Source organism: Daphnia magna, linkage group LG1 (assembly GCF_020631705.1).
Source record: "Daphnia magna isolate NIES linkage group LG1, ASM2063170v1.1, whole genome shotgun sequence".
NCBI classification, from domain to species: Eukaryota; Metazoa; Arthropoda; class Branchiopoda; order Diplostraca; family Daphniidae; genus Daphnia; species Daphnia magna.
Window position 1 is genome coordinate 7077480 of NC_059182.1, and position 16047 is coordinate 7093526.

General features: G+C 41.2%; 2 protein-coding genes across 4 annotated transcripts; one reads left to right on the top strand and one right to left on the bottom strand.

The window, feature by feature from the left end:
• Nucleotides 1–1569: 1569 nt before the first annotated feature.
• LOC123466939 (coiled-coil domain-containing protein 9B-like) lies at nucleotides 1570–6214 on the top strand. The gene is given in 9 exon segments (XM_045167008.1): nucleotides 1570–1731; nucleotides 1974–2060; nucleotides 2130–2369; nucleotides 2467–2527; nucleotides 2530–2717; nucleotides 2917–3095; nucleotides 3518–3573; nucleotides 3651–3761; nucleotides 3850–6214. Coding segments are annotated over 9 exon segments (1065 nt in total). The 5' UTR covers nucleotides 1570–1707; the 3' UTR covers nucleotides 3969–6214.
• LOC116927206 (testis-specific gene A8 protein) lies at nucleotides 5372–15794 on the bottom strand. 3 transcript variants are annotated; one of them, XM_032934232.2, is made up of 7 exons: nucleotides 15647–15794; nucleotides 10942–11296; nucleotides 10680–10883; nucleotides 7391–7519; nucleotides 7108–7278; nucleotides 6663–6779; nucleotides 5372–6588 (listed from the first exon to the last, which is right to left on the bottom strand). In XM_032934232.2, the coding sequence occupies exons 2-7, from the start codon at nucleotides 11125–11127 to the stop codon at nucleotides 6523–6525; spliced, it is 873 nt and encodes a 290-aa protein (XP_032790123.1). In that variant the 5' UTR covers nucleotides 11128–11296; nucleotides 15647–15794; the 3' UTR covers nucleotides 5372–6522. The 3 variants fall into 3 exon arrangements, with proteins under 3 accessions (XP_032790123.1, XP_045022944.1, XP_045022945.1); XM_045167009.1 differs by lacking the exon at nucleotides 15647–15794 and adding an exon at nucleotides 12521–12653; XM_045167010.1 differs by lacking the exon at nucleotides 15647–15794 and adding an exon at nucleotides 12151–12198.
• Nucleotides 15795–16047: the final 253 nt, after the last annotated feature.

Below are 16047 nucleotides of genomic sequence, written 5' to 3' on the forward strand. Positions count from 1 at the left end.
TATATTTTGAATTTTCATTTCGAGAGCATTTTCTCGGAATTTCCTGCCCGCCTCGTCAGTGACAACAAAGCGAAAGTCTCCAAGGGCACCGTTATTTTGTATCGTGGAACGACCTGGTTCGAAATCATTTTTACCGACGGAAAACTGGGAATGAGATTTTCCCTAATATTTTGAAGGTGTTAGTGTGTTAGTAATCTACTGAAGTGTAAGCTTTTTACATATGCATTGCGCACATTAATTTTTAAAAGTTAAAAGTTTTTTTGTTTTTTTTTGGGGGGGGGGGGGAAACGTAGCCTATGGCTTATTTTCTTTTTCTCCGTGGATTCTCAACAATGACGTCATCATTAACGGAACCGAAGCTTGGTGTGACAACTGCACCTAAAACGGCGGTCATAAAGATAGGAGCCAACGCCCCCCATCGTTAAGGCGCTGAAAATTTGCGACAGGAATCCCGAGATTTGTGGGGAAAGGGAAGTAGTAAAAAATGAAGATGCGTGATTGTTAACCCATCCGTCTACCCCGGTAATTTCCTTTCGCCAACGAAATGCACGGCGATTAAACGCTTGAGGTGGAGGTCTTTATCTTTACAACCACGAAGGTACTCTGTACGTGTGGGTGCCTTTAGTATTTAGCCATCTTTGAAAATTCAAGGCTGTCCTCGTTTTGCAGACTGTGACATTAGTTACTCTGTATTGATTTTTGCAAGAAGATGTAAATTAGCGTTTGTTGCGTCAGGACATTGCGATACGCCCCAAGTCGATTTTTCTGCCTTTGAGTATGAAAAGATAAAAATATGAGCCATCAGTTTCAAAATTACCAACTAGTTTCACATCACAAAAGTCCTTCAAAAAATATCGTTCAACCAGTAGAACGACTTGGTCCAGCCGGAATATGGGTTAAAGAAACGGGGCCAATGCTGAACTACTCGCAAGGCCATTCCGATCTCTTCCAAAACTGCAAGCGGTTCAAAAGCGTACGTTTCGTGCGTCAGGACAACTGCAACTCTGATCAATTCAAAAGGCTATTTTTATTCAGTAATATTTTTTACTTGAATACTAATTTTTTGCACAGCACAATGATATAAAAATCCGCCGTTTGATCAGTGAGCTCCCAGAAAATGTTGCTGCCCAAAACAGTGAGACCTATTTCAATTGAACAGAGAAATGATAGGATAAGGTATATTTATATTGCATTACACAGTACTAGTTACAATATTACTAAAGTCATTAGAGTGACACAAAAATTCCGGTCATGCCTGCCTGATTGAAATTGAGATACTGTTCCAAAAAAGAAAAGGGCATTTAAGTCAGCAGACGAACGAGCATAATGCACGAAAATATGAAAGGGATGTGGCATTGCAGTTGTTATTTGGATCGAATTTTCTTTTACGACGATCACAATATTACAATTAATTCCGAATGGGTGGAGTGTTACGCAGTGGCCGTGACTGCCATAGGTGGTGCGCCATTACCGTGGATATGTTAGCAACCGAGATGACGGAGCCGATTGCCGTGCAGCGTGTATAACCTTGGTTTCAGTTGGAGAAGGTAAAATACCACACAATCAACACTCAACAAAGTGGGTCACACGAAGCTAGGCGAAGGACTGTTCAGTTCTCTTTCATTTCGTGTTGGAGTACGGCTCAGTGACAATACATCCTCGCTCTCTTCTCGACGAAAAACGTCTTCCATTAGAGTGACATCCAACATGCACGTCGCATTAGCACCGCAGGTAATCTAATCCCATTTCTTTTTTCTGCCTTAAAATGTAGCTTCACTTAAACGGCTGTTGTTTCTTTGTTTTTGTTTATTTTAAAATGCATTACCTACTGAATTATGTTTGCTATCTTGTTTCATTAACGATTAATGTGGGCGGTCTAATGGTCTACGCTGCGCCCGCATCGCACGTGCAAAGAAAAACAAACAGTTTTGTAAAGTAATACGTTTTGTTTAACTTGATGCGTTTTGGTGCAGATGTCGAAAGAGGAGCGCGAGGCGGCCATCAATCAGAAGATAGAAGAAATGCGCCGGAAAAACGCATCTATAACACAACGGTATCAAGTAAGTGTTATTGATCAAATATACATTTTCCGGCCATATCAGTCGATGCATTTTGTACGGCACACGCAGGAAATCGAGAATGATAAGAAGAACGCGGAGAATTTCAGCTTAGAAGCCACGCAACGTACGAAGACACGTGTTACGCCAGAGAACGAAGACAAAACTTGCTGCCGTACGGTTACAGCAGAAACAAGCCCAAAGGAAACAAACGCGAACGCTCGTGCGGCTAAAGAATTACGCAGAATCAAACAAGCCACACTTCCCAGCGTGCCTGTGACAACCGACTTTCGTCCGCAACGGCTCTCAGAGGTCTGAAAAATCAATCCAAGTCAATTGATAAATGACACAAAAAATAACGCAGCCATTGGACAAATTATGATTTTTGATTTTTCAAACTCCTGAACAGAACGATTTGCCTCCACCCGATCCAGTTTTTTCCTACTTGACCGACCGGCTACGGGAGGGAGCCTTTGTTCACCTATTAGTCCAGCAGCGCGTCGCAAGCATAGCACATCTTCTCAGGGTAGCGAAATGAGCATTGGCAGTAGCAACAATTCTAGGAGGACCTCAACGACATCCAACTCATCTTGGACGAGTGATAGCTCGTCAAAGTACTGCGGTTTTGCAAATTACCAACCACCTAGAAAATATTCGGCAGTGAGTATATAGCGCAACCATAGATAGCAATCGTTTGATGCCAGTTTTAAACAGAGTTATTTCGAGTTTATGGACTGTAAAATCTGCGTGATAATCAACATTGGAAAGTAGCGCTAGCTGAAGCGTTGTACCAGAAAATCCCATTTCGACGATGTCTAGCATTTTTGCTTGATCATTAACTAATTATTGTTGTACACAGTGCCGTGATTATGTGCGCAACCGACGTATGAGCGAGCAAATGATGTCATCTGACACCAGAGAGAATGGCATTGGGCCCGACAATCACCAAGGCAACAATCAGCGCAATTGTTACAAAGATGCCAAAAAATTGCCTGAAAACAACACGACGCGTCATCGCCAACCCGAAAAACCAGCAACGTAATTCTTGTTTATTTAAACCGGTTTTTCCGTTGTCTCTGGTCTAATTGCTAGCGCTAAACTTTTCCAATTTTTCAATTTATATTTTGCCGCAAAACAACAGCCTTACATATTTGTAGACAACAAGGATTGAATGTAGCTAAGCAACGTACAATTAACGTGTAGTGAAAGCTTTGAAATTTTGCCTGATTTTCAAGGCAACGCGGAAACGGGGTCGTTAAACTTGGATTGGAATTGGAATTTCAACAAATTAAAACGTGCCAATGGGATTCTATTATTTAGAATATGCACAAGTATCAAACAGTAAACAACAGACAGCAAATTCTGAATCGATTTCTAGACAAAGTTTAACTTGGAATCTCATTCTAAGTGAAAACTGCTGCACACGTTTTCCTAATTATATTCATGGATGTTTTTAACAGGGTGACATCTGATCCAAACGAATCGGAAACTTCAATTACCTCACCGGTTACGCGAAGTAATTATCAATTCAAAAGTTTTTATTCAAATTTCCTTAAATTTACCTGTTTTTTTTTTTTTTAAATCGCCAACAAGGATCTGGACGGCCGACGTTGAGGAGGGAGTTATCGGTACCAAGTTCGCGGTCTGAAAATATAACAAACTGGCGTGATCGGCGGATCTCTTACAACAGCACCGAGGAACTAGGTAAAACTATTTTAATTTCTGAAATATAAAGATCGCGTTATAATATTTTATAGGAAATTGATTCAATGTTTCTCCAAATGCCAAATAGGTTTCACTTTCCTTGAGGAAGGTGTAGCACGGCTCACGGTGGCTAACGATGAAGACATGAACAACAACAGCGACATGATCAATCATAATTTACCGATGCCAGAGGCAGCGTTCGATTAGAAAGCACTCTGCTTTTGACGATTCCCGTTAAGTTTTCAAGAAGACCAGTTCTTTTTCCCGTTTCAATTTTATAATTATTTATAATTTATTTTTTTTTACTTGCCATATTCGGCTAAAGGGAGGTCAATATTCGGTTTTCCTTTTAAGGGGGTATCAATTTTATTTTTTTAAAATAATCTCTACTTCAATTTAATTTATTTAAATTATCGTTCCGATGTGTTTCGTTTTTCTATTCTCTTTTTTTTCTCCCCCATTCGATCCAATAAAGCGCTGGTACAGACCAGTTCATCAAATTGAACGTCTCGTAACTATTTTAAGCTCTCGGTTGGTTTCGTCTTAAGTGAAAGTGTACACACTTGAAAGTATTGCGTAAACACTTTTAGACATTGCTACGACTATAGCACAGCCCCACAAGTACCAACAAAGAAGCTGTACAAAAATAAATAGTGACACGTGTTAGGCAATGCCATGATTTGGTGCCCAGGTGCCCAGAGTTTGTTTTGGTTTTCCATATCATTTCACGATTATTTGTTTTCGTGAGTCGTCGAAACGTGCCGCTGCGAGTATAGAACAGGTCCTTCATTGATTTGCTACAAACTGAAACTACCTGTGGTTCTTCGTGATAAAGTATCACCCCTATTAAACATTTAGAACTAATCTAATAGTAAAAATTGAATACCTGAAAGCAGATACAGATTGGGGAAGAAAACAAGAAAACAAAAATACCTGGTATAAAACGATAACTCAGTTTCTAGGTATTCCAACAACGTTGTCGATAACTAGGCAAATGGAACAACTTGACTCGCCAGTCCACCTGAACCGAGAAAATAAAAGGTGATATTCACATAATAGAAAACAGGTTGAAAATGAAGAAATTCTTCTTCGAGGTGGGAAAGGCAACGCCCAATGTTAGTTTCGAAACAAAAATGGCGATTTGTTAACGACAATGCACAAGTTTGGGTTAAGTTGTAAAATCTCTCATTGATAAAACATGAGACGTCTACAAGAAAGGCGTAAATTAATGGTTTCGTACGTTTGTTTTGTCACGCGAGGCGGTCGTTGAGCAGAAACTCACGTTTGTAAAAATATCCTTCGCTCCGAATCAACTGCAGAATCGCTTTCCCCTGGGGAGAAAAACATTTCGGGACACGTGGAAAAATTGGCCAGAGTTTGGCAGTCAATTGCCTGAAGAAAAAAAAAAGAAAAAGGTTGTATGAAAATTTACTTTGTGAAAGACTTGGCAATAATCTGCACCAGTCAGACGATAAAGCCGACGACTCGCATTAGGAAAAAAAAAAAAATAAGAATAGCTTCAGATAATGGACTTGTAACTAACGACCACATATCGTAAAAAGTACCAACAAATTAGTAGGAAACACGAAAATCGATGCAATGGCAAAAAGTTATTTATATACAAAAAATGTATTGGCTATGCAGACGTTGGTACAAGCGGTACAAAAAAAAAAGGGCCAAGTAAACAAAAAGAAAGTAAAGACTTTTTCAAGGGAGGGGAGGAGGTGTGTAGTTCCTATGTCTCAGAAGGATGGGTGGGTGGTAGACGATAAAGAGGACATGTTTCCGTGTTCAGAAAAGCCCAAACCTTTGTGAGAAAATACTGTTCGAGCCAAGGCTGTATTTGAAGATGAGCAAAGATGAAAATCATGAAAGCGTAGAGGCAGATTTTCTTTTAGATAGCATTTAAAGATAGCAAGCGTAAAACGAGATGTGCGAGAGAGAATATGGACATTTTGCCATTCGGTCTAGCGACCCGTGTTGTCTGACATTTAGAAAGTAATATGATGTGGAGAGCGGGGGGCGGGTAGCTTCATTCAAAAGCATTTAAATCAAGTTCTTTTCTTTTCTTTTTTTTTAATCATTCTACTCCAATACAAAAAGCTGCCTTCTTCTTTTCAAAGCACCCATCATCACTGGTGCTACAACGATGCGTATTTTTTTTTCCTTTTTTGTTTTTCAATTTTAGCATCGGCACCATGAGAAATTGATAACCAATATCACACAACGAGTGTTCCGATTCCGTTGCTTCGATATCTGTCGAAACGTATGTTACCACGAAAATAGGAGAAAATAATAAATTTTCGAACGGAAATAGGATTATTAGCTCAGAGCAAAGGGGAGATGGAAGTACTACGAACACGGAACGTTATTAGAGGGGGCGCTAAATGTTGCGAGAAACAACTGACTTTATTTCAACCATTAAAATGGCGAATTAAGCCAAGAAAAAAAAACCCACACACGATGACAATCTCGAATCAGCTTTAAAAAGAGGGACTTCTCTTCTTAAAAATTGCAATACTTTCTTTCATTCAAGCAGAAAACACTTGGCAAAATCGGCGGCAAACTATTCTAATAAATGGAAGTAATACAGAAGGTGGTGGAAGGGGAAATAAAGATAAGAAGGGATACAGAAACTGACCAAATATCAGAAAACAAAATATCAAAGTATGGGAGAGGAGAAGGTGAGGATTATGTGTAAAATTTATTTTTTTTTTTTGTTTCTTTAAAATGAGCGCCATCCAGATCATCGGACAGCTCTTCATTCTTCGCTGGCTTGCACCGTTTCAGAGTTTTCAGAAGCGACTTCTGTTTGCTTTTCACTCTCCTAAAATTCGAAAAAATGATTCAAATATTATAGGCAGACGTTTGAGAACAAGGTATTTATCAAGACGCCATTACCTGGACAGGCTCGGCTTCAATGACGGGCTGAGCAGATTCCTGTTCATTTGTTTCAACGGCGACTTGCTCAGCAGGAGCCTCTTCAGAAGCGGGTGCTGGATCACTGGCTTCTGCCTCCTAATTAAAAAAAACAAAACAAAAGCAGTTAATAACGTTAATGACCCCGCTTTATTCAACGCAGTCGACTGTCCAATTGCTCTACCCACATCGCCATCTTTTTACACGAAACTCTGAAAGAATTGCAATGAATTAGAATTGCATTCCATGAAATTATTCGTAGCAATTGATCGTATTTTTATGAAAGGCAAACGCCCTTGGTACGGTGTAAAATACTCAAGATGGCGACAGACGGGTAAACTGCGCCACTCGAGGGCGACCGTCTTCACCACACCCGAAAACATGTCTGGGTTTTTTTCTTTTTAAATTTTTGTTTCTTTAAACTTACTGGTTGAGCGGGTTGGGTTTCAACTTCAGATGCCACCACAGCTTCTGCGACTGGAGCATCCACTTCCTCCTGTTTGGACTCTTCGGCAGCTGGTGCTGCGACTTCCTCGGTGGCTGGAGCGGCTTCAGGCGTGGCTTCCTGTTTTTCCTCGACTACGGCTGCGGAGTCATCCTTAAACACACAAAAATGAAATGAAAATAAAAACGAGGAAGTTGTGTGCGACAACGGGGCCCATCTTTTGCTGGCACCACAAAAGACTTTGGCTAATGAGGCCCAAAAATACCTTGACGGGAGCGGCCGTTTCCTCGGAGCTAACTTCAGCAGCGACTGCAACGGGTTCTTCCACGGAGGTCGATTCGGCTGCGGCAACGGGTGCAACATCGGCAACTTGTTCAGCAGTTTCGGTCTTAGGCTTTAAAAGAAAAAAAATTCAAATTCAATACTGTGTGTGAAGTGAACAAATCAAAGGGCACACGACCACCGAGAATAGCAAATCAGGAAATGAGAATCAATTGAATTGGAGAGCTTGAGTGTTGCGAGTCAAGCCCTTTTCAAAAGATAAAGAATAGTTGAATGAACTTAAACTTTACCGATTCCATTTCAAAGTAGGTATTAGGAGGGAGTGTAGAGTGAATGGCAATAGCTAGTGCTTGTACAAGAGGTCGAATGCTGACTGAGACAAGCGACTGGCAGTCGGAGAACGCGTCGCGTTCGCTATGTGCGTCGCTGTATGCAACGCGAGGAAGAAAAAGGGGTGTGTTCTAAAGGTTTTTAGTTACGTATATCCTCACATGCCTTTAGCTCGGTTTCAAAGACCTCGATACCGTGTTCAAAATGCGTAGTACGGAATAGAACCAAAGTCTCTCACACGCTGCATACCCTCCTTAAAAGAAAAAAAAAACGCTAAACCGAATAGCCCTGACCCTTTTCTCATCCGTTAGCCGCTTGCCTATAATCCCAGGTTTAAACGCATTGTCGATGACATTTTCTCCAGCTTTTCCCACCTCGTTGCAGCTACAACACAAAATCGGATAATAACAATTACTAATCTTTATTCGTCGCGCACTCGTCTGGCATGCAAAACACCTACAACTATTTGCCGACCGATATGGTCTAAAGTGGTCAAACATTTTTTTTTTCTTTTCGAAACTTCCCCTGTGCATAACAAGCGCGGGGTCTATTTATGGGGATACAACTCATCTACTAGTCTCCCCCCCCGGCCTCTAACGATAAACGGCAGAGTTCCCATTTCAATATGGCGACGTTCAGCATTCCAAAAGCGTAACGGTCGTTGTAGAGTATAGTAACTCTCCATAGACACATCACCCCTTTCCTGCCTCTTAAAGTTTGGTATGGCCGAGTCAAGTGGCTCACACACACACACAGGCCGCTCCAATGTCTACACACGCACACGCGTACGGATTAGCCTGTGGGCCAACTGGACAAAACCTCTTTCGACTCGTCCCTAACGATTAAAAAAAAAAAAAAAAAAGAAGGAAAATACAAATAAAACTGCGTAGTGTGGCCTTGGGTCTAGTGTTGCATTCCACCGCATCTCCTGCGGCACAAAACACCGAAAGCTTAAAAAAGCAAAAATATTCATTCATGTTGGACTGTGTGTGTCCGCCATCGTTTTCTAACATCCCGCAACACTGGCCTCACTGCGCACAAGGCCGTTTTCAATTACCTTTTATGATTCGGCCGGACGTTGGCCATGTCCAACTCAACCGAACCCGACGTAACAAACAAACGGATTGGTCACACCAGTGGACAACGTCAGCCAAAAACTCCAAAAAAAAAAACTTCCATGTCGCATTCCTTCTTCTTTTTTTATGCATCAACCCACGATTTCTTTTTCTGTCTCCACCGCGGCAATCGATAATCCGTACATAGTATAAGCTTTCTCCCAGCGTCACAATCGTTTTCGATTTCACTGAACGATGGAAGATGTCTAGACTGTCTTGGCTAACCTCGAACGACGGTCTCATCCAAGGACGTGGCCTGGAAATCACTACGAAACTTTGGAGCTATTGTTTAAATAATAGACACCACGAGACGGCGAAAGGAATTTTCAGCTACATTCCAATTTCCTAACAAGCTCCTAATGTCGGCGCTTTCACCTGTGCGCACACCGATATTTTTCAAAATGCCACAAACAGCGGGCGCGTATCTTTATCAGGAAAAAGACTCTTTTCCTCTACTCTAGCTCCCCTTTTATGGATCGACTTTTCAAATAAGAGGGATACTTTGCTAGTTTGATTAATATCAACCGTTACAACGACCCCGTGTTCCGACTTTTCAAAAATAAAGCCTACAACTTGAACAAGAATTCTGCGCCTTTGACTAAAAGAAAGTTTAAAACATGTCCAAGTTCATCACCATATTGGTGCTTGAATTCCTGTGTCCCATGGCTAGCTAGTGGCGAAACAGAAAAAAAAAAAAAAACTGCCTCGTGCACCTGCATTGCAGGTGTATTAAGCCCAAAGCCGTCGACAAGGCAAAAGAATTCACTTGCCCTAATTACAAAAAGTCGTAGAAGCCCAAACTGCTTCATTGCAGACACAATCATTAGTTACGTTAGTTCGGATCTTAATTGATTGATGCAGTAACCGAACGAAGCCATTAGCAGGAAAGCATCGCAGAGACCCTCTTCGGTCCAGCAGACAATACCGATTGCAGATGGCACCACATGGTTGGCCAATCAACTTTGATTCGTCAAACCAAACTAAGCCAGACCCATAACTGGAAACATGCAAACGTGGGTGGGTGGGACAATCGCGCTGCGGAATGCACCGCATATTGTGCAAAAATAAAAAGGCAAAAATCTATGTGAAAGGAAGTTGCCACAACCCAACGGAATGCACGGATGAGTAAACCGATTGCAATCATGAGCAGAATATCCTAACAACGTTATACAGATCATTTCAGCAATAGCGAAGAAGATACACGTTTGAACATAAGAAGAACTCAACTCTTTCCCGCAACGCGATCAATAAACGCGTCTAGCCAGAGTCGTAAATGCTGCCCACGTTCTCTCCCCCTCTTCTTTTTTTTTGTGTGGCTCTTTACTGATCTCGACTATTTCTCGACACGCGATACATCAAGTAGCGCACGCTTTCTACTTCCTCGCATACTCTCGATAAATCAATACTTTTTTGTTTCCGCAAAAAAAGAAAAACATTCTGCGCAAAAACCCTTTCGCGACATCTTTTGGTCAGTTCGAAGCCTAACGTCTTTAGAGAAACAAGTTACCCTTCGCATTACTGAGTTACACTACTTGACGGATATTGTGTCAAACGTTGTTGAACTGTCATTCAGAACTAAATGTTTACAACAGGAACCTGATCCTTCAAGACGCAGTGAAGCCGTTCGGTCAATCTACTTCGACAAGTAAGAAAAAAAAAGAAAAGTGGGGGAGGCTCTTCCTCCAATTACAGTAGGAAAGAAAAGGGAACAAGAAAATAGTATGTTAACTTGAAACGGAGGATGCCGAAACCGGACAGGAAAGGCTCAAACTGACACACGCTTTAAGAAAGGGAGAGAAAATATAAAAAAAGAAAATCTTGACCTACCTCTTTAGCAACATCTCCATTTTTGTTGTTTTCTTCCTTCGTCTTTTTCTCTCGTCTTAAGAAGCTGAAGGTTCGGAATGATCGCTTCTTCTTAACCTTTTCTTTTTTCTCGTCCTTTTGAGAAGATGGAGATTCTTCAACTTTGCTATCGTTCGCTGCTTCCGTCACGCTTTTATCCTTGACGTCCTCTTGAATGCTCTTGTCCTATTAGAAAACAAATTGGTAACAACCAATGAAAAATCAATTTAGTTTTTTTGTTTACCAAATCGGCTGGCTCTGTAGTCTTGGCTTCGCCATTGATGGGAGTCTTAACCTCTTCTTCAATATTTTCTATTGTCTGATTTGGGGCATCGTTGGTTTGTGGAATTTTTTCAACCACGGCAGCAGGTGCCTCCTTTTTAGGTGACCCGGAAATATCAACCGACCGCTTGCTCTGTCTCAAACCCATGGTGTTTGTCTTCTGCTGTGTGTGTTTTTTAACGAAAGGCGAAAGACGGGATTTTTTTTTTTTTAAGGGTGAGGGTTAACGATGAACGGACGCTCTTCCACAAAATTGGTATTCAGTCGACTGATGTCGTCACGCTCGGGCGTCTCGTTGTCGTCACTCCAAATTTTACCTATAGCAAAAACACAATTATTAATACAAGAGTAAACAAGCTTGTACAAACGCACACACACACACACAGAAATTGATTCGCTACAGATGTACACTTGACGCCTAGAGCTAAACACAAGTCGATGGGGGAATCGTTTTCTTCGTTCGTAGCCTAGTAAAAAGAAAAGAACATGGTCTCGATCCGTAATTTCTGGGTAACTCGTGCGTGCATTGGTGTTACTAAGGAATGGACATGGAGCAATGAACCCAACTTGCAAGGAGGCTAACGAAAGAAGAATGAAAACCACGTGGTATCGGTTGCTGGCCGCATCCGGTGGGGCGATAACCAAATTTCCAAAACGGAAATGAAGCATACAAGCCAATAGGAACTTGGATGGGCCATCCTCGTCGACTAGTATATGTTGGACCAAATACATAGAATGGAATTTCGTAACTGAATCGTACACGGCGACTGCGCTGTTGAAGACATCAATGCACGTCCCAGTCGAAATAGTATCACGATGAGTCAACGTATTCAGAGCTGCTATTCAACATGCACCTGCTCGTTGCCTAATAATACATTTTCTTTACTATACACCTGACCACAAAGCACTGCCTAAACTGAAAAATCGTCCTACAAAAATAGCAGCAAAGACAAAATGGAGGACGATAACTTCGCTGACACTATCGAAGTCACAGACACGTTAAACGTGGCTGTCATCTAACGCAAGGTTTTTTACGTCGTGGCTCAGATGGATGTAAGGAGGAAAAGTTTCTTTAAAAAAGAAGAAAAATGTGCACTTTTGTGTCTACAGCATAACGGAAACAAATTTCGAGTCGATGCCGTTATTCAAACAGCGATGACAAGTGACTTACGCTAATAAACTGCCACAGTGGAGTTGTTACGACAGTTGAATGAATCCCGACTGCCGATCACAGAAAACACACGCACGTACCCGAAAAAAAAGAAATGAATGTGTAGTAAGCAAGACTAGAAGCCCCACCTTTCAACCGACGCTACAGGAGAGCCAACGCGCTTTCGCTGAATAGGGAAAGAAAAAGAAAAAGGCGGCAGATGTGGCCAATGTAATTTGCTGGCCAACTCAACTAACAAACATGCCGCCAGGTGTCAGTGTGTTTTTTTTCAACCGTTCTTTTCTTTTTACCGCCTCGAGTTCTGTCTGATGAAGAAGAAACTAACAACACATGACGTGGTTCTCGTCACGTGTCACCTAACAAGATTCACCTTTTCAGAGAAACTGCATTGGTCCACACCGATTGTTGAGACACGGGCCAGCTTTTTCTACACAAGATGAAGCGAGAACACACTATGCCTGCGGCACAAACCTCGCCGACGCTACGAGATGAAAAAGACGAGAAAAAAAAACAACAAAAAAATAGAATGCCACTGAAAAACCAAAGCGACTTTCAATGCCGAATGGTTGAGGTGAACGACAAGACTGGGTGAGTGTCTCTCTCTCCCCCTCCCTTCCAACATGAAAACACCGCCAGCGGGGTGAATGCTCTAGGAAAAAGATCAGAACAAAAAACTGGCAACACAGCGACGCCTCCCCTTTACTCCACCCACTTTGTTTGGACGATTCGCTGATTCATTTCCTTCCAAATAATAAGGGTTGTTGCTACGATATTTCGTCTAGTCTTCTCGTTTCTTTACACACATTTTTAGCATAATCAAGTTCAATTTGAATGACAAACACAATGTTATCATGGTTTTCTATTTAATAAACAAAAATACGTTCCATCGCGACAGAATTGAATTATTGCCTTGAATCGCAATTTCAAAAGCAGATAATGGTTTGAGCTTTATTTCCATCAGACTGGCTCCTTTTTTTATATATTTTCCATCACCATGACGGTAGAATAGAAACGATGGCCTTGAGGAAGACAAACAATTCTGTTGAATTGAATCCGCATGATGGTTCAATTGAACAGATTGTCAACTACAAACGCGACAACCTTGGAACCGGATATAAATCAAAACAAAAAAATATCACTTTCTACATTATAATAGTTTCAAAGTTCTCTTTAAATTCCCAGTACGAACTTAAAAAGAGAATTACCTAATAGCCGGATGAGCTCAGCTTGCAAAATTAATGGAGAACGATGACCCAAAGGGATACAAGAAAATACTGCTATTTTTTCCTTTCTTTTCAAGGGGAGATTTTTTTGCCTTAAGGTCAAATAGCTTTAGGCTAATTTTCAAGGACGCAATGGTAAATGTCCACTATCGAAGAGGCAACTATCAAATATCCAAACCATCTTTCTATTGTTGCATATCAAAACGACAGTCATTTAAAACAAATAAAAAAATAAAACAGACTATGGATTCAATAAGACTCTGCCTGATCCGGTTCCTTGAAACAAAAAAGAGACATTTCTTTACGAAATGAATATGGGTGGGATGCTTAACAATCGATCTACATCGAGTCGCTCGTGTAAGTTGGTGACTCATAAAAGAAAGGCGGGCAAAGGTTCTAGAGATTGGCACTGGATATATATCAAGAAGGAAAGATAGCACAATCAACGTCAAAAATTGAAAAGAATTAGCGAGAGAAACAAATGTTTGGCGTATTACACCCCTTCCACCCCAAGCACGCACACGTCGTCCCATCTGGGCCCAGAAAGAGCCAGTCTGCGTGTGCGTGACAAAAATCGATACGACAAGAGAGAAAACGTGGGGTTGTGTGAGAGGGTGTTTGCAAACCGACAGGCCCTTCTGAAACAGACAAAACCCAAGAGCAACATGTGCGAGACGGCAACCATCACACCACATGGTTACGGGATTACTCACTTCCAACGGCAACCGGGGAAGGGGGGGGGGAGACATGAGTTCTCTCGAAAGAGTTACGATCACGGTATCCGTATTGATCGTTTCTCTGACTTCCATTCGCCGTTAACTTTAGCAACAGCCTCACATATTTATCATTTGTCTTATTTTCCTTACATTGCTTCATTGACGTAAATTACATGAGAACAAGGATACGCTATCATAAAAGAACAGACCGAAACTTGGAAAAAGAAACATGCTTCAACACGCCTATAGCATTAGATAAGATACAGTCCAAGCTTCAAACAGATAATTATGACGAGCAAACCAATAAATAGCGGGACTTTGAAGAATTTCAGACATTATATTTGCCTTATCTCGCGTACATGACAAAAACGAATCTAATCAACTAAACGATTTCCTCCTTCATTAACTCTTAACCAGCCAAACCCCCACGCCTACAACCACCGACTAGGAAAAGGCTGCAAAAAAAAAGAAATCGAAACAACCCTGTCAGCGTTGTCAGTTTTGTTGTGGACATGGTGTGCGCATACCGGTGGCGTCTGTTTAGTCTACCGGCCCCACCCAGCTGCCTCTTCCCCCCAACATTTCCCCCTAGCGCTACGATTTTCCAACGATTCGTCCCCCCCTTTGCTCTTGACGCCATACTTATAGCCTGAAGGGTAGGGGTTGAAATAAAACTAAATCTAGCTCAAGAAGGGGGAACTAAGGAAATCGTAGACTCAAACAAAATGTAAAGAAACTGAAAAACTTTGGAATGCAATGCCAACTTGTTCCGAGATTCGTTTGTGACATTAGGGATTCTTCGACCTTTGCTTACGTTACGATAGCATCATCAAAACTAGATGACATTATAGCATGACGCCCGTCATTCCCGCACACAAATTACGTCTTGTTATAAGCTTTGGTAAAGAATAAATAAGCCAAATCTTTTCTTTTGAATTGTGGCGCACGTGACAGGTCAAATATGGCGGCAAAAATCTCGTCGTGAGACTTTTAAATACCTTTTCCTAGCACGCTCGATGAACTGTCAAATTCTAACGAAATCAAACCATACCGTTATCAACGATTTCTACCCAACACCTATTTTGCAAGGCAAGATAGATAAAGGAGCCATTTTGGACGCTTTTTTGCATTTACTTTTAAAAACGTAAAACTTGTCTAAACGTCAAAAGTTACGCATGGGCAAAAAATTCTGACCAAAGTGTCAACCCCCAACATCATTTGAAAATTTCCTTAAGTTATAGATCAAGAGAAGCCATCCATAAAAAAACTGACAGAAAATTAAAACAATTTTGTGCTTTTCTTTTTTCTTACTCCCCTCGATCTGCTGATGTGACGCACCCATGCTTGTCGGGCAATAGACTTGCTTCACTGTCTGTGTATACCCCCTCCCCCCTTTTTTCCCTTTTTTTTTTTATGGCAGGGAACAATAGCAAGATTTCGACACTTCCTATCGAACAATATGTTGATTTTTCGTAACGTACATCTTTGAAAAACTAAGGACATAAACACTGATGTGCAGTTTAATACAATGTAAAGTGAAATAGATTGAAAACTTACCGGGACAAGGGAACTTTCGATTACTGAACACGCAAGAACCACTTCAACAAGACTCTCAAAGCCAAAGCCAAGCCTACCAGCGCTTAAATTGGTACTTGGTACCGCCGTTTGCCGGCTTTGGCGCTCAGGGTTGGCGTATCGCTTCGAATTTGGTTCGTGAACGCCATCTAGAAGGCTACAATTGAATCACATAGAAAAATTTAGAAATTCGTATTCAGTTTTCTTTTTCAAATATTTTTTTTACTTTCAATTGAAAATTCTACTACCAGCTCTCTCTATTTATAGTATTCGCTAAATTTGATTTGCAACTTTTCCAGTTTTTCCTCTACTGGTTTTTTATAGAACGATATGACCTCCAGTATGTGGTGTATTCAGGTGATTTGTGGACATGCCAATGTATC

Excerpts from the sequence above, each read along its gene's own strand:
- LOC116927206 (XM_032934232.2), bottom strand. The coding sequence starts at position 11,127 with ATGGGTTTGAGACAGAGCAAGCGGTCGGTTGATATTTCCGGGTCACCT. Across the intron at positions 7,520-10,679 it reads ATGGAGATGTTGCTAAAGAG|CCTAAGACCGAAACTGCTGA; the intron begins GTAGGTCAAGAT and ends TTTCTTTTAAAG. Across the intron at positions 6,589-6,662 it reads TTGAAGCCGAGCCTGTCCAG|GAGAGTGAAAAGCAAACAGA; the intron begins GTAATGGCGTCT and ends TTCGAATTTTAG.